The sequence below is a fragment of the Chinchilla lanigera genome, unplaced genomic scaffold (assembly GCF_000276665.1).
Source record: "Chinchilla lanigera isolate Chin_1 unplaced genomic scaffold, ChiLan1.0 scaffold00002, whole genome shotgun sequence".
In the NCBI taxonomy this organism is placed as follows: Eukaryota; Metazoa; Chordata; class Mammalia; order Rodentia; family Chinchillidae; genus Chinchilla; species Chinchilla lanigera.
This window is the reverse complement of record NW_004955403.1, coordinates 3033992-3052022: the sequence shown is the minus strand read 5'-3', so window position 1 is coordinate 3052022 and position 18031 is coordinate 3033992. Positions and strand designations below refer to the sequence as shown.

Sequence of the window (18031 nt, the reverse complement as noted above, 5' to 3'; positions counted from 1 at the left end):
GCTATGCATTTCAAGCTGACCTTGACCTTTGTAGCCCAGGCTGCCCTCAATCTCGCTATGATCCTCCTGCCTCAGCCTCCTGATTGTTGGGATTACAGGCCTGTGCCACCATGCCCGCGATTTAGGAAGAATTTAAAAGCTACTTTTTAATGTTTAGATACTGTCTAGAAAAAGCATCTTGGAACAACTTGTAAAGACTGTTTAATTTCTTGAAACTAACTTCTTTCCCTGAAGGAAGTTAGTTTTGCATTTTCTTTCAGATAGGGCATCTAGAAAAACAGAAAAGATAGTGTGAAGTATTTGAGACACTTGTAAAAACTGTACCCATCACTAAGCTTAGAACTAAGATGTTGCCAAAGATAGTTGAGTCCCTCTGGGTCACGTTTTCCTGTCTTCTGCTCCCCCATCCCATTCCAGCCATAAAGATGCCGCATTGTCTAAGCATGCATTCTGTATTCTTTCGCTTGCTTTTGTTTGCTCAAGGTTATTTGTTTTTGTTTCTTTGAGATAAGGTCTCACTGTGTAGTTCAGGCTGGTGTTGAACTCATAGTGATCCTCCTGGCTCAGGCTCGCCAAGTGCTGGGATCACAGGTATGCACCACCATGCCCACCCAGCTTGTTTGCTCATTTTTGAAGGTTTACCCATCTTGACAGGTTTATATATTGATTACCGGTTCACTACTTTTTTCGTCCTTAGTTTTACCCCAGAAACATTTATTGAGGACCAACTGTGTATCACAGTTTTCTGTTAACAGTTGTGCTGTTAAGGATGCAGAGGAAAACTGCTGAAAAGCATACAGTACGGCTGTTAATCACTTAGGAGAGTCTGTAAAGGACTCAGAGCCAGAGCGAGGTCCCCCTTAGGGCTGGAGCTATGGTAGCTGCGCAGAGCGCTTGCCTGGCCCCATGTCCATGCTTGTGATAGAACCAGAGCCTCACGCATACCTACTGAACTACCAGTGAGCCACACCCCTTGGTCTGATTTTTGTTTAGAAATTTAAAGCTCTAGTTAGTAGTAGAGTAATAATTTGTAATTATCTAAAATAATACTCATGAAGCCATAAATTAGCTACTGATGATTAATGTTAGCTCTTCAGATAAAAAAAACTAGTTTGGTTTTTTGATGTCTGGAGATTTTTTTTCAGTGTAACTTTTTAAGAAATATTTAAAAGACAAAAACATATCATAGACAAAAACATATCTGACTTATCTCCCTAGTTAAGTAACAGGCTAATAAGAACCGTTTTTGAGGGATTTATGGTTGAAAAAATGGTAATAATGTACTTTAAAATCTTGATGTACATTTAAAAACATCTGAAATTATTTATTTCACTGATAATCATATTTTAAAGGCTGTTTTCTTCCTGTCTGGTATGAACTTGGGATCTTTATTAAGGACTGAGGTTAATGTTACTGCATTGTAACTTTGTAACTTTGTACTTTAACAATGTATTTATTTTTATAGGATTTCTATAATTGGCCTGATGAATCCTTTGATGAAATGGACAGTACCCTTGCTGTTCAGCAGGTAATAAAAATAGTTTTTTTTTTAACATTCCAACAACCTAAGCATTTTACCACTTAATATAGTTAAGCATTCTTATATTTTTTAGTAGAAACCATATTCCACTGTTAATGCAATACCTATTTAAACTTGTTTTTATGTATGTAGGTATGTATGTATGTATTTTTTGTCTTTTTGAGACAAGGTCTCACTATGCAGTTCAGGCTGGCCATGAGCTCACTTTGTAGCCCAGACTGGTCTCAAACTCAAACGATCCTCCTGCCTCAGCCTCCTGAGTGCTGGGATTACAGGCTTGTGCCACCATGCCTGACTTACATTTGTTTTACTGTGGTGTATTAAACTATAATCAGACCTAGTACTTTTTTGGGGGGTACCAGGAATTGAATTCAGGATCTTGTGCTTGCCAGGCAGATGATTGTACTGCTGAGCTATATCCCTGGCCCCAGACCTAGTACATTTTAATATCTGTTATTAGTTACCAAATTACGGTACCCAATTTGATCTTTCTTTTTTTTTTTTTGTTTTTTTTTTTGGTACTTGGAATTGAACTCAGGACCTTGAGCTTGCCAGGTAGGCATTTGTGACCAGGCTGGTCTTGAACTTGTAACAGTCCTGCCTCAGCCTCCCAAGTGCTGGGATTACAGGCATGGGCCACCACACCCAGCTACTCATAACTAATTGAGAGATAAATTAGAGTAGGAGATAATGAAATCGAAGAAATAGCATGGTTATTTGGTGACTAAAACCCCTAATAACATGTTTCAAAGATTTGCATTTTTTAGTTGTTACTATTTTTGTTATTATCATTATTAGTTTTTTAAATCCTCTTCCAGTATATAAGGGCTGATCCAATCTATGGTGTTTGTGTAATTTTTTAGAAGAATGTATTACAGTAAAAGACACACTGCCATTAATCTCCCTCAAGACACTGCCACTCACTTCAGCCACACTAATCCCATGGTGGTTCTTGCCACTTTCTGAGGCAGTTCAGGAAGTCTTCTTTTGTGAGTGTCTTTATAAGGTGTGATTAAAAAATACAGTGAATGCTGCTCCTAAGCCCCATCCAACAGAAAGGCAGACTCGTAAAACCAAGGCCATGGGTCCTCGTCCACCTTATCCACTGAATGTAGCACCCTTTGCCTCCTGGCTGTTCTTCAAAGTTAAAATGAGCATGAAAGGAGACGTTTTGAATCCATTCAGGACATCGAGGCAGTCATGAAAGAAAAACTAAAGACACCTAGGAAAGAGGACACCAGAACTCCTGCAGAAAGTGATAAAAATGGTAGGATCAGTGTGTTAGAGGGAGTGTTCTGGGGCGTAAACGGAATTCGTCTTTTACTGTAACACACACACACACACACACACACCCATAAAAAGCTCCAGCCTTCACCGTACTTTTATATCACATCTGGTCTGTGAGAACTGAGCTGTCTCCCTCAGGCTGCTGGAGCCATGGGTTACTCCAGGGTCAGTGATTCTCAGGAGGTGGGCTCCAGTAATAGGAGGGAATCCAAAGCCCTGAGATGATTCTCAGGCACTGCCATGTTCTTACTGTGTTGAGTTAAAGGTAAACAGTGGTAGCTCTGTCATTTCAAGTAAAATTTGGAGTTTTTAAATAAGTAACAGCCAGGAGTGGTGGCGCATGCCTGTAATCTCAGCACTTCTGAAGCTGAGGCAGGGGGATTGTTGGAAGTTCGAGACCAGCCTGGGCTACAAAGTGAGCTCAAGGCCAGCCTGAACTGCATATCGAGACCTTGTCTCAAAAAGACAAAAAATAAAAAATAAAAAAACCACCAAATAATAGTACTCATAGTTACTTGGAAGATTGGCTTAAAGAGTTAATAAAAAGATGACAAATTCAGGTATGCTAGGAACTGGAGATGTAGTTGTGCGGTAGAGCGGTTGCCCAGCATGTGTGAGGCCCACTTTCACTACCTCCCAGATGTTTAAACGTCTTTTTAACTGGCACACAAAAACACAAAGTGTGTATGTTGATGGGGTGTGCTCTTCAGGGCATCTGGAATGATGACTTTTCTGCAAGGGTTTTGATTTACTTTGCCCAGACTGGTCAGACCTGGCTTTGGCCACTAGAAGCTAACTCAGTGTTTCTCACCCTCCCCGCTCCTTCCCCTCCCTTCCGCAGTGCTGGGGAGACTCACTAAGCGCATGCTCTAAACTACACCTCCAGCCTTTGACATGCATTAATTATTTATTTTGGGATGGTGTCTCCTTGTGTTGCCCAAGTTGGCTTTGAGCACTTGGGCTCAAGCAGTCCTGCTTCAGCCTCCCAGCTAACTGGGACTACAAGCTATGTCAAGTCTGTCCAAGCTACTGTAGGCCCGCAGTAGCACACACTTCTGATTCCAGCTACTTGGGAGGGTGAGGCAGGAGGATCATAAGTTCAAGGCCAGCCTGGGCAATTTAGTGAGACCTTGCTTCAGAAAAATAGAAAAGGCTATATCTCAGTGATAGCTTGTCTAGCGTGCTGGAACCCCTGGGCTCAATCCCCAGTACTCCAGTTCCCGCCAAAGTATTTGTTAAGTGAGTAATCATATTGAAGGACAGTGGTCCAAAATTGGGAAAATACACACTGAAGAAAGACTTAATAGTTAACCTTTTATAAGCAGGACTTTAAATCTCTAACCTATCCAGATTTCAGGAAGTCGGAGTTGTAGAATAGATGAAACAGTAAAGAGATATGAAATTTAAAGTTTTATGTTAATTGCTTTTGGTCAAAAGTGACCCCACTCCCATGACCTCTGCTGACAATTGAACCCAGTGCCTCACGGATGTGAGGCAAGTGCTTTCTGCTTATCTCTACCCATCCCTTGCTGCCTTTTTCAACTTAGTTTTTTTGCTTGTCATTTTTAAAAACAACTTTTATTGGGTATGATTAGTGTATGATAAAAATAACCATTTAGAAATGTAAAACTCAATGGTTTTTTACTCAGTTGTAAAACCATCACTACACTCTTATTTAGAACTTTCATCCACCTGAATTATGTCCTTGGTAGCATTTTCCTGTCTTCCTCTCTCCTCAGCCCTAAGCATCTCCTAGTCTGTTGTCCATTTCTGTAGGTTTCTTGTTCCTGGCATTTCATGCAAATGTCATTGTGTAGTGTGTACAGTTACATTTACATTGTCTATATCTTAGGCTCTTGAAGATTATGGTTTGCTTTTATTTATGTATGTATTTATTTTCTGGTACTGGGGATTGAACTCAGGGCCTTCACACTGAGCTATGCCCGTAACCTTTGTAAAAAAAATGTTGAGATAAGGTCTTGCTAAGTTGCCAAATCATCTGGTCAGGGCTTGAATTTATGACCCTCCTGCTTCAGCCTCCCAGAGTGCTGGGATTTTATGATGGTTTGCAAGTTTTATCCCAGTTCCAATCCTGGTAAATACTCTATCTCCAGTGATGCTGAAGTGGAGAATAAGTCAGGATTACTTCCTTTTTTCTGAGATACTTACATTTCTAAATTTGGTTTTCTTCTTAGTGTGTAACCCAAAAGTTGAACCATAGGAAGCAGTTATATGTTCAAAAGTTGTGTATTCTAATATGCCCTGTATTCTGTAGCAAAATGTTTTAACCTTAAGAACCTCTTTGTTGATAGTATATCCAACAGAACATAAGGGCGGATTGCTCTAATATCGACAGAATCCTTGAGCCGCCTGAAGGCCAAGACGAAGGTGTGTGGAAGTATGAGCACCTAAGGTAGGCCCTTGTGACACGTGGACACGGTAAGGACAGCCTGCTAGCCGGGTGCCTGCTCGTGATAGTGGTGAATGGGAACTGTGGAGGTGCAGATCATAAACCAGAGTCTGATGCTTTGATTTTGTCTCCTCTTGCTCATTGTGGTTTTTACTTTGTGACACTGCAAAATCCTCTTTTTTTGCAAAGTGGTTTCAGAGCTGCCTATGCATGTTGGTACATTTGTGAATTTTCAAATGATTTCCCTTCATTGGTTCGTTTAACTACAAATGTGTTAAGTTCATTTTTCCACTGTGAGAGACTTGCTTTCTTTATGTAAGGTCGCCTTTAGGTCTTCTTACTCTATGCCTGGTGTATGAAGGATTACTGAGGAACTGCTGGAAGCTTCCAAGCCTCCTTTTAGTACATAGAGATTAATTGCAAAGGTAGAGTAGGGAGCTTTTCTGCCTTCCATTGTATCTTTGAATGGGCAATTGCTGACCAGTGAGAGGGTAGAGTTACCTTCACAAGTAGCGCTCCTGAGGTTAGCAGGTGTTTCTCTGCGTCACTGCCGCTTCCCAGGGTGCTGAGCTGGGATGCAGAGTCAGCATGGAGAGGCAGTGTGTGCTCAAGGACTCCTTCCTTCTGAGGAGAGCTGTAGGTGCCTGGCAGAAGTGTGACTGCCTGAATAAACAAAGCTGCACTTGTGGTGATGAGCTCCTCCACCTCCCCCTAAGGCACTTTTTTCTTGCTTTAAACTTCCTCACCGAGTGCTGGTTCAGATAGTACGAGGACGTCAGGTCTTGGAACAGTTGCTTTAGGGCGCTGAGACTTGATACACTTTGCCAGTCTCTTAGAAGGGTGGAGTATTGGGTGTGTGTGTGGTGGGGGGCGAGGATTTTGGGGGTCAGACCTAGGGCCTCGTGATTTGTACAGCTGCAGTTTGTTCCGTTTTTGAGACAGGGTCTTACTGTGTTGCTCTTTGACCTTCAACTCCTCTGGGTTCAAGCAGTCCTTCTACCTCAGCCTTCTAAGTATCTGGGACTGTAAACTTGTGCCACCATCCACAGCCAGATCTATTAAAAGTATGAGTTTATAGATATTTTCCCATTTTTTTATAACCTTATGGAACATTTTCTTATCATACTGGATCTTTTCCTTTATTTTAATCAGGCTCAGATAGTTACCTTTTGTGTTGATGTTGCAAACCAGTGTGGTTTTTATTATTTGCTTGTTTGTTTTACAGTACTGGAGATTGAACCAAGATTCCTCTACTGCTGAGTTATGTCTCCTCTTCTATTTTTTATTTTAAGACAGGATCTCACTAAGTTGTCCTGGCCAGCCCAGAATGAATATGTGCATGTGCTCCTCCTGCCTCAGCCTGCCCTGCCTCATAGCTAGGATTAAAGTGTGTGCCATTCCCCTACTTTTTTTTTTAAGATGGAGTCTTGCTATATTGCCCAGGCTGCTCATGAATTTAAGCTTTTTTTTTTTGGCAGGGATTGAACCTAGGGGCTCGCACCTGCTCTTTTCCCGGCCTCCACTGAGCTTGTGTTTTTCACTGTGAATATATTTCCTGACAAGTGATGTCTGATGTTAGTGTATAGGTTTTTGTTTCAAACCTAAGGAAACCTTTTCTTCCGTATTTAACCTGTGGTGTACCTTATATAGAACTTACAAAATTTTATAGAAACTTTGTTCTATTTGTCCTGCTGCTATTTTTATTTTTGTTATTTTCTCTGTTGACCACTTTTGGGAGGTTTTCGATTCACGTATTAATAGCACATGTGCATTCTTTTGTCTTTGTCTTGTGGACCAAAAAGTTTACAGGGTAGTCTTTGAGTCTTCCCTTGTGCGTGCTGCCGCTGCCATGTGGAAGCCATCTGTGTGCTGGTGGGGTGAATGCCAGGCAGTGACTGTGACTAGAGTAGGATGGTATCTTCCCACAGGTCTCGTGCCCACCCACACTGAGCCCTGTGGGTCCGGGGGGTGCCCCTGCTTTGAGGGGACACAGTCCTACTCTAGCACGTGTGCTTGTTGCTGCCATGTGAGCCTGAATTTCAGCCCTGGTTGGTCTCCTCACCTGCATAGCTGTGTGGTTAGCCCTGGGCTGGGGTAACTGGAGCTGTCAGGTTTGTGTTCTGTGCAGACTGGTCTTTCCCAAGGTCAGTTCAGCTGCTGTCATGTTCTTGCCTGTAGACACCATGAGGCTTTATTACCACATAGTGGAAAAGTCTCAGAAACATGAACCGTGAAACCTTTTGATAGTGAGCAGTACAGGGGGATGGGTAAATCAGAAATAGCGTTATTTTTGTGTTCTTTTTTTTTTTTTTTTTTTTTTTGGTTTTGGTTTTTCTCCGGTACCGGGAACCGAACTCACGACCTTGCGCTTTCGAGGCAGGCGCTTTTGCCACTGAGCTAAATCCCCAGCCCCTATTTTTGTGTTCTAATAGTAGCATCATTAAACATTTAGAAAGGAAATATAGTTACAAGCAACTACAATGTGCCTAAAATAAATATGCAAATAAGTAAGTATGGTTTTCTTTTACCAAATTAGTTTCATATATATTTCTTCCCCCATTTGGACCTTTCTTTCATCTTTTAATTATGTAGGGTTTAGCTTTGCATTTTGGGGGACCAAAGTGTTTTCATTTTTTTGTTGGGGAAATACTTGTAATTATCTATTTTTTACAGTGTATTAAATCTTACTAGGTAACATTCCTGGAGGGAACACATTGCTTTTTTTTTTTTTTTTAAGAAGGAGAGGTTCATTGTAGCTCATCTTTTTAGTCCATAGTTGGCTGGCTCCACGGTGTGACAGTAGTAAAACCAGTTACTTTTATGACACGGAGGATTGTCTTCTCATTTCAGATGTCTGGTAAAACTGATGGCTTCAGTGTCTTAGCATTTCCCCCTTTCTCCAGTCACTAAAAAAAATTGATCGAGCATTTACTCTTTTAGTTGTTGTATAGGCCTCATAATTCCCAATTTGTCAGTTTTTTTAAAAATTAGTTTACTTTTTAGTTTTTTTTTTGAGGCAGGGTCTCAATATGTAGTCCAGGCTGGCCTTGAGCTCGTGGTAACTCTCCAGCCTCATCCTGAGTTCTGGGATTATAGGCTTGCACCACCGCGCCTGGCTGTCAGTTTTAGAAGGAAAGTATATCTTGAAAAAATTGCCAAGATCTATTAAGTAGCAAAAGTGCGTTAGAAAGGTATGTGATTTTTATCCCTACAAATTTTAATGTGTACATAAAAAAATTGGCATGTACATTGTAGTTATCTTTGTTTTGGTAGAAGGTGGTGGAATTATGAAGGATTATAGATTCTCTACATTATATATTTGGTAATGTTTGGAGTTTTTTTATTTTTAAAAATTTTTGTGATGCTGGGGCTTGAACCCATGGCCTCATGCAGGCTAGGCAAGCAAGCATTCTACTACTGAGCTACTCACGGAGCCCTGACGCTTTTAAGGGGTGTTTTGTTTGGTAGTTAGAACAAAACTCTCAAAATACATGTAAGTGTAAAACATTTGATGAAAGTCTAGTCTTTCCTCATGTCTGTTTATATAGCTGGAATCCTACTACCTATAGGTGTTTATCCTTTGTATGTTTATGTATGTACCAGCATTTTACTACCCTCCATTTAATCAGCATATCTCAAAAATGTTCTCATATAGTTCGTGTGAACGTGTTTGTAACACATCTATGTTCAGTTCTGATTATTTCATGCAGTGGGTTCTTAGACGAATGACTTAGCCAAAAAATACATACTTCCTAAACATCTTGGTGAGTATTTCCAAGAAAATTTAGACCAATTTCTTATGTAAGAAAGTGATCACCTTCCTGGACTTCGGCGTGGAATACGCTTTGGGTTATTGTTTCTTGTATTTTAACCTGTAAGTCTTTTGACAAAAAAGTAGCCGTGAGCTGGGTATGCCTGTGTCTCAGCTATCTGAAGGCTGAGGCCTGGACAGCTGTAGGTGCGTCTGGGCTGGGCTGGCCCCACAGTGAGACACTACCTCAAAGCAAACTGTGCTGAATAATGCTGACTTTTCATTTATGTGTTTGCATTTCAGGCAGTTCTGCCTTGAGCTAAATGGACTTGCTGTTAAACTTCAGGTAATACTTTGTCTAAGCTATCATGGAAGATGTGATATTTTTCTCTCCATTTCTGGAACTTGCTGTGCTTTTAGAGACTTACCCATATTATCTGATCATTTCCTTGTAATTTACAGGAAATGTAGTAACTTAATGATGAACTTCTCCATTACTATCTTACATACTAAGAAATGCAATTATTTTTAACAGAGTGAATGCCATCCAGATACTTGCACTCAGATGACAGCAACTGAACAGTGGATTTTTCTTTGTGCTGCTCATAAAACTCCAAAAGAGGTGAGGATTCATGGACTAGAATGATGGTTAGAACTGTCATAACTCAGTCTCTCCAGAACATTGGTTTTAGAGTTTGTTTTTGTTTTTTGAGAGGGTCTTACTTTGTAGCTCAGGTTGACCTTGAACTCACAGAGCTCCTCCTGCCTCAGCCTCCTGAGTGGTGGGAATACAGGTGTGTGCCACCAGGCCCAGCACATTTTACTAGAGGTTTTTTTTTCTTTTGCTCTTTTTGAGACAGGGTTTCACTATGCATTTCAGGCTGGCTTTGAACTCACTTTGTAGCCCATGCTGGCTTTAAACTCACAGCAATCCTTCTGCCTCAGCTTCCTAAGTGCTGGGATTATAGATGTGTGCCACCATGCCTGGCTTTAGTAGAGTTTTTAATTCACTTTTTATTTTACCATTTGGTTGAATGTTCTTTTCACAGTTCTGTTTAAGGATTTCTTACCTTTTTTTTGGAGACAGGGTCTCTATTGTGCGATTCAGGCTGGCCTGGAGCTCAAGGCAATCCTCCTGCCTCAGCCTCTCAAGTGCTGGGGTTACATTCGTGTGCCATCACTCCAAGTTAAAAATGTCTGATGATTAATGTAATTTTTCCTAATTTGGGAGTTGCATGCACTAGAACTCACTTCGTGATTTACTAGCTGTCACAAAATGACATCACTCCTGTTGTGCTGATACCCACTGAGTAATGGTTCGGGTGCACCTGTTTAGAGTCTGTTAAATCTTGATTTGTTTCAATTGCAAGAACTGTTGCTTACTCATTAATGCCTAGTCTGTGAGCAGGAATGTTACTTTTTAGATTATTAATGTTTGCACTGTTTTTTTCATTTAGTTGGCAGTAGCAGTTTGTGGTTTAGTTTGCTTTTCGTTTTTTCTTTTTTTCAGCTAGGGGTTAAGAGTCAAGGAATGCTAAGCTCTCCCTATCCCTCCTCAGCTAAAGGACTATTTCCCCAGCCCTTTTAAGTTTTGTTGTTTTTAGTTTTAGTTTTGAGATATGGCCTTGCTGAGTTGCCCTGGCTGGCCTTGAACGCTCAATCCTTCTGCCTTGGATTCCCTAAGTAGAGTAGCAGTTGTGTATTGTATTTTTAAAACCTTTATACTTTATGTCATCTAATACTCAGTATGTAGTCACGTTTCCTTAGTTGTTTCACAAGGCTCTTTATGGTTTGTTTATTTATTTCTTTCTTTTTTGTTTTTGTCTTTTTGAGACAGGATCTCAGACTGCAAGTCAGGCTGGCCTTGAGCTCACTTTGTAGCCCACGCTGGTCTTAAACTCACAATGATCCTCCTGCCTCAGCTTCCCAAGTGCTGGGATTACAGGCGTGTGCCACCATGCCTGGCTATTTTTGTCTTTTTGAGACAGGGTCTCACTGTGCAGTTCAGGCTGGCCTTGAGCTCACTTTGTATCCCAGGTTGGCCTCGAACTCGCAATGATCCTCCTGCCTCAGCCTCCTGAGTGCTAGGATTACAGGTATGCACCACCACGCCCAGCTCTGATTGGTTTATTTAAACTGTGTGTTGCATTTCCTATGGGGTGCATTCTTTTGAAGTCTGTAGTAATTTCTTTTTACTTGACACTAATTAAAGATATCAGGCAGGGCCAGTTATCTTGCAGGATAGATCTTTAGATATCATTATACTGACAGGCCTTTAAGATTTGAAGACAAGTGGCCTTAGTTGCAAAATCAGTATTTGATATTCTTTCTTTTGAAAAAGAATAAAATTCCAGGCAGGGAAGGGCCTGGGGTAATAAAGAGAATAAATTCTGCAAAGTAAGCAGTATGGGGTACCTGTGTGAGCAAGTGGTGCTTACTGGCAGAGCAGCTTCCTTCAGGCACTGACACTGTGTGTGTATTCCTAGATTTACGGGTGGGTAGAGGTCTTTATCTGGAGATCCACTGAGCAGCTTCCTTGGTTCACTGTGACTTAGTCTAGCAGATGGCGAGCGCTATTGGGAAACTTGAGTCACATAGGCCCATTTCATTTTGCTAGCAGCTGGTAAATCTCGCTTACACTGGAGATGTGGTGCTTGACCCTGTTATCAGTAGAGTTGTTCTCACATCTGCGTTCCTCATCAGTGTCACGAAGGATGGGCCAGCCGGTAGCGTTAGGGCTAGTGGAGAGTTGGCACTGCAGTGTCATGGGCCCAGCTCTGGGAGTGCGTCAGGAGTGGGGGGTGGGCTCTCCCGCACTGTGATGTGGACGGGGTTGCTGCAGAAGTGCAAACCCAGCAGTCCCGAAAGGTGTCTTCTCACCTCTCAGGCCACTGTGCCAGCAGGGAGCCATGGGGCCTGACAGACATCCCGAGGGAGTCGCTCTTGCTGCGCAAAGCAGCTTCTGTGTGGTCAGGAGATTGGGCCGGATAAGGAGGGCTTTTCCTGTTCTGAAGGTCGTTTTCTCCCGGGTTTCGAGATGGGAATGAAACGGGGCGGCTGGCTAATGTAGCTTCTAGAGGTTTTAATGTCGTGAAGCTCTGCTTCCTGATGCAGCACTGTATTTTGTCGTCACCGAGTTGTGCGGAGCTGTCCTGTAGGCACGGGTCCCTGGGGCCTCGGACCTGCACGGCACCGTGTGCCGTCTACCAGACAGCCTCGGCTGACACGCGGTGTCCTCCCTCCTAGTGCCCCGCCATCGACTACACCAGACACACACTGGACGGCGCTGCCTGCCTGCTCAACAGCAACAAATACTTTCCCAGCAGGTAAGCAGCTCCTAAACATGCTGGTACATTTTCTGGGCTTAATTTAAAAATGGGTATCTTCAGCCCAAAATTAATTGTGTTTATTTGTTTGTTTGTTTGAAGCTGTGAAATACTTGACTTGTTCCAGTGACTGGATTTGTGTGATAAGTTTACGGCTAAGCAGCAGGATAGGGTTAGAACACTTCTTGGAGGCCGCTGCTGCTGCTGTGTGACCCGCAGGGCCACAGCTAGTTGTGTGCTGGGTTCCTCTGCTTCTGCCTCCCTCTCCCAGGCTTCTGGAAAAGCAGACTCCTGAGCGGAACTGCTTGTCTTTGGAGGATTCCTTTGTTTTGTGTTTGTTTGTTTGAGATAGAGCCTTGCTGTGTAGTCCAGTGTGGCTTTGGACTCACTGTGTAGACGAGGCTGGACTCAAACTCCCAGAGATCCTCCTGCCTCAGCCTCTGAACCCTGGAATACATGTGTGTGCCACCACACCTTACAAGGTTCCTTTTTTGGGGGGTCAAGATTCCTTATTCTCATCTACAGATTTTTAAGATCTGGGAAGAAGTTGTGCACATACTGTATTTTTGGTGAGATTTGTTACTGCTCTTTAATTCTGTTAAGACACTTGTTTTGTGGGGAGTTTGAGACGGGGTCTCGCTGTGTAATCCAGGCTGGTCTTGAGTTCACTTATGTAGCCCACACTGGCCTCGAACTCATGGCAATCCTCCTGCCTCAGCCTCCTGAGTGCTAGGATTACAGGTATATGCCACAACGCCAGACCTGTTAAGACACTTGTAACCGAAGGATGGATTTGGAGATTCTTTCCCCCAGTGAGATTATTCCAGTAAGCTTATATAAAATGTTTAAAAAAGTACTGATTTTGCTTCCATATCATACATGTATGTACTTTTAAAAAGACTATCATAGCTATGCAGATATTTTGATTTCTCAAAAACCAAAGAAAATCCAATTCTTTTTTGTCTTTTTGAGACGGGGTCTCCCTATGCAGTTCAGGCTGGCCTTGAACTCACTTTGTAGCCCAGGCTGGTCTCAGACCCAAAATGATCCTCTTGTCTCAGCCTTCCGAGTGCTGGGATTATAGGCGTGTGCCACCATGCCCGGCCTAATCCAGTTCTTTAGAATAAAAATTCCTGTTAGCAATTGTAATCGTCACTAGTATAGTATTAGTGTTAAAACGTGTGTTTTAATAAGTTTTGAGTTGTCGGAGGTTCACTTTATCTGCATTGAACCTTAGCAGGGCCCCAGAGCCCTGCACTACTGAATTCTTGAGGCTTGTGTGGAGGAGAGGGCGCCAGCTGGGGTATAGGGTGGGATGTGAGGAGCAGACTGCAGATTTGGAACCAGTCACTCACTTTCTCTCTGTGCTGATATCTACGCTTGTCTCCTGGGAGGATTGAACTGTATGGTTCCTACAATTCTGTCCGGCTGTATGAATCCGATTTTTTTTCTATTTTTAGGGTTAGCATAAAAGAATCATCTGTAGCAAAACTAGGATCCGTATGTCGTAGGATTTACAGAATATTTTCACATGCTTATTTTCATCACCGGCAGATATTTGATGAATATGAAGTAAGTATGTTTCACTAAGTATCCTGATGCTTCCTATCAGAATGACAAAACCAGCCGGGCGTGGTGGCGCACACCTGTAATCCCAGCACTCGGGAGGCTGAGGCAGGAGGATCATTGCGAGTTTGAGACCAGCCTGGGCTACAAAGTGAGCTCAAGGCCAGCCTGAACTACATAGTGAGACCCTGTCTCAAAAAGACCAAAAAACAAAACAAAGCAAAAACCTATCTTATGAGTCCTGCTTTTGTGAGATTTTGGATAATAAAGTAATACGTTTTCTTTCTTTCTACAGAATGAAACATTTTTGTGTCATCGGTTTACTAAATTTGTGATGAAATATAATTTGATGTCCAAGGATAACTTGATTGTACCAATTTTAGAAGAGGAAGTTCAGAATTCAGTTTCTGGGGAGAGTGAAGCATGAAGGGAATGGGAGAAATGTACTGCTCACGTAATTAACTTTAATTATGTTCTGTACATACATCATTTTAGACACATCAATCATGTATCCATGGTCCAGCTTCTTTGTTTAGGGTAGGGTTTGTATGCTGTGTGTTACCTTTTAAATGGGAAATACTTAAGTTATTCTTGAGCTGTATATTCACTGGTGTGGCACTCATGGTTTTTAAATAAGATTAGTATTATCTGTTTATAATGCCTGTTAATAAAAGAATTTACAGTTTGGTAAAATTGCTGCTAAACAATCATTGGATCACAATCCTCATCAAATAAACCTATCTGTAAAAAAGATGAATTGAAATCAAGATTTTGCACAAGCCATTTACTAAAGTGGTAGTAAAGTTATCCTTTGGTTTTCCCCGAGCTTAGAGACATTAGAAAGTTTGGTAGTGTGTAGTTCATCTTAACTGTTAACTTTTCCAGAATGAGGTAAAGGTGTTCTAAAAGTTCTGTGGATGGTTTTTAAGATGCATATATGATTATAAGTATACCCGAATATCGATACAGACAAGGCATTAGTGATACTTAAGCCACCCATCTCTGATCCATGAACTGTGTTCTAGGCCAGCATACTTGGAAGGACGTGCCTCTCACAGCAGTGGATTGCTACGCCGTGACGGTAACAGATGGGCGTGTACAGGGTGCTTTTGCCCTCTCTGCCCTCTCCTGTCCTCCCCTCCCCAGACTTCTTCAGGGACAGAAGAGTCTCACCAGGCTGTCATTTACGGGGAGCTTATTCCTATTTATACTGTATTAATTGCTTACAGATGATACCTCATCCTCGCAATTGTAGAACACTAAAGGAAAGTTGTGTCGACATGGGCTCTTGTTTCTCTTTGTTTTGGGAAATTGTTCTAAGTCTGTAGAAAACAGGCCTTACCGTAGTTGAGTCTTCTTGTTATAATACTAATCTTTTCATCTAACCCTAGGTGGCATTAAGTAGAGATGAAATACTGTAGTATTTATTTTGTGTCCCTTCCCCCAAAGTTCTATGCTTGAATTATGCTCCTGTGTGGGGTTATTTACAGTAATTTGCAGGTGTCAGTGGTGTTGGCGAATGCTCATATATTTTTTGGACTTGTTATAATTCAGTGTCTTGAGAAGAATTCAAGTAGAGATTTACAATCTAAAAATCTACTGGATGAACGAAGCTTTTCTGAAGCGCGCTAGAGGTCTTAGTGCCGAACCAGTTGTGAAGGCACGAAGATGGGGTAAAAAAGTTGTACACGTAGTGAAGAAAACATTCAAAGCTGTCTCTTGACCAGATCTAACAAACTCGAGGAGTACTTCCTTCCCACTCTAAAGCTGTATTGACACGAAGACGAAGTGCGTCCATCCCGATTGCTTGCCGGTTGAGGAGCTCTGTGGGCGTGTGCGGTGGGCCCTGCTGTCCCTCAGGGAGCTCTGGCGTTGCCAGGGTGAGTGTCCTGTCGCCTTTTGCCCCGGATGTGCCTGACTGAGGGATGTGCGGGCACTGGGGAGCTGGCCAAGGTGCTGAAGCACAGTTTGCGTCTAAAGCCGGGTATTAACGGGGAAATAAATACGAGATCTTTCCTTACCCATCTTCCCTGGACTGTGTGTTCACATTGGCCATAAAAATACTGTGCAGGAACACGCCCCGTGGTCTGAGTCCCCACCGCGCTGGCTCCCAGCAGTGACGGGAGCTGGGCCAAAGCCCGGGTGCCTGGGAGGCAGCTCGGAGGCCTCCGTGGGCTGCAGTCTGCACGGGCCCAGACGCCAGGCCTGTGGTGGGCCATGCATGGCAGGAGTTCCTTTGCCACAGAGACTGTGGCTACCGCGCCTTCTGCCACCTGCCAAAGTAGTTGAGTTCAAATCCTGTGCATCTGCCCCTGTAGCTAAGTTTCTCCAAGGCAGTCCATTTCTTTTTTTCTGACCTGAGGCATTACATTTGCGTTTCCAGAAGTTTCTCAGATTCTTAATGACTTAACACTTCACCATGAGAATAAAACTAGAAATCTGTGATTACACTGTTTGGACTGTGTTATGTTTATAAACACATTTACTGCCCGGCATGGTGGTGCAGCCTGTGATTCCAGCACTTAGGAGGATCTCCTGAGAGGGTTTAAGGCCAGCCTACGCTGCATAGTGAGACCCTGCCTCAAAAAAACACCATCTTTTCCATGATTGTTTTACCCTATTGTCTATATGGTGACTTTTTTTTGTTTGTTTCAGGACTTACTATAATTTCATTTCAGCAATTACATTCTAATTTTTATATACTTAGTTTTTTTTTTTTGGTTTTTCTCCGGTACCGGAAACCGAACTCACGACCTTGCGCTTGCCAGGCAGGCGCTTTGCTGCTGAGCTAAATCCCCAGCCCCTTACATACTTTGTTTCAAAAATTTTTTCATTCTTTTTTTTTTTTTTCTTGTACTAAGGATGGAATATAGGGTACTTTATTACTGATCCTCAGCCTTTTTATTTTGAAACAAGGTCTTGCTAAATAGCTCAGGCTGGCCTTGAACAGGTGATTTTATTGCCTCAGCCTCCCAGAGTGCTGGGATTATGGGGGTGCACTACCATGCCTGCCTAGAGGTACTTCATTAGAGCCAGGCGTGGTGGTGCACGTGTGTAATTCCAGCACTCAGGAGGCTGAGGCAGGAGGATCGATGCGAGTTTGAGACCAACCTGGGCTACAAAGTGAGCTCAAAGCCAGCCTGAACTGCAAAGCAAGACCCCGTCTGAAAAGGACAAAAAAGAAAAAAAAATCCAGTTGACATTACAAAATATCGTACAATAAATGTCTAGAATTTTGGAGGATGGAGATACAGCTCAGTGGCACAGTGCCTGCCTGGCAAGTGCAAGGTCCTGAGTTCAATTTCTGGTACCAAAAAAAAAAAAAAAAAAGTACTTCATTAATGTGCTAACAGTGTCTTGTACAGCTCTCCCATGCCACGCAGATGTTCTAGTAAAAGTAACCAATTTTCTCTAGCAGTCCTGGAAATTGAATTTAGGGCCTTGTACTTCCTAGGCATTTGCTCTACCACATGCTACATCCTCAGCTCTGTTTTCTTTTTTTTTTTTCCGGTACCGGGAATCAAACTCATCACCTTGCACTTGCCAGGCAGGTGCTGTGCCGCTGAGCTAAATCCCCAGCACCCCCTCAGCTCTTTTTATTTTATCTTGAGACAAAGTTTGCCAGGTTGCCCAGGCTGGCCTCACACTTGGGATCCTCTTGCCTCAGCTCCCTGAGTAGCCGAATTACGGCTGTGTGCCACCGTTCCTGGCTTGGTTTTCATTTTTTAAAGTATCTGTTAATGAAGCAGTACGGGGCAATTTGTGCAACACACTTAGCAGTGTGAAATGCCAGATCACTTAAATCTGTTTCCTGAAAGAATCTGCATGATTAACTTCAGGTGTGCCACGGAACCAGAGTGTGGCCGTGCGCAGCAGCGGGTAGATGGCGTCCACAGAGGCAGGGCGCAGGCTTTTCTGGTGTGATTTTCCTGCTGTTGTCAGCATGGGAATATTACATAATGAAGCAGAACAATGCATTTCTGTATTAACCCGACTGTATGCGTGAAACGCATTGACACCTGGAAGGTGCACCCAGCGCTCGCTTCAGCAGCTCGCACACTAAAGTTGGCATGCGCACCCGTGACCGTGGGTTATTAGGAAGTGTCTGGTCACTGTGCCAGCGTTCACGTGACACCGCTGTGCTAGGAGGA

At 42.7% G+C, this 18031-nt stretch overlaps 1 protein-coding gene across 1 annotated transcript; it reads left to right on the top strand.

Annotated features, from left to right (window-relative positions):
* Positions 1 to 1465: 1465 nt before the first annotated feature.
* LOC102014308 (MOB-like protein phocein) lies at positions 1466 to 16325 on the top strand (the record flags this gene model as incomplete). The annotated part of the gene is given in 7 exon segments (XM_013512065.1): positions 1466 to 1528; positions 5140 to 5240; positions 9292 to 9334; positions 9524 to 9610; positions 12235 to 12314; positions 13775 to 13886; positions 14176 to 16325. Coding segments are annotated over 7 exon segments (618 nt in total), but the record flags the coding sequence as incomplete, so codon positions are not given.
* Between the last annotated feature and the right edge of the window lie 1706 nt (positions 16326 to 18031).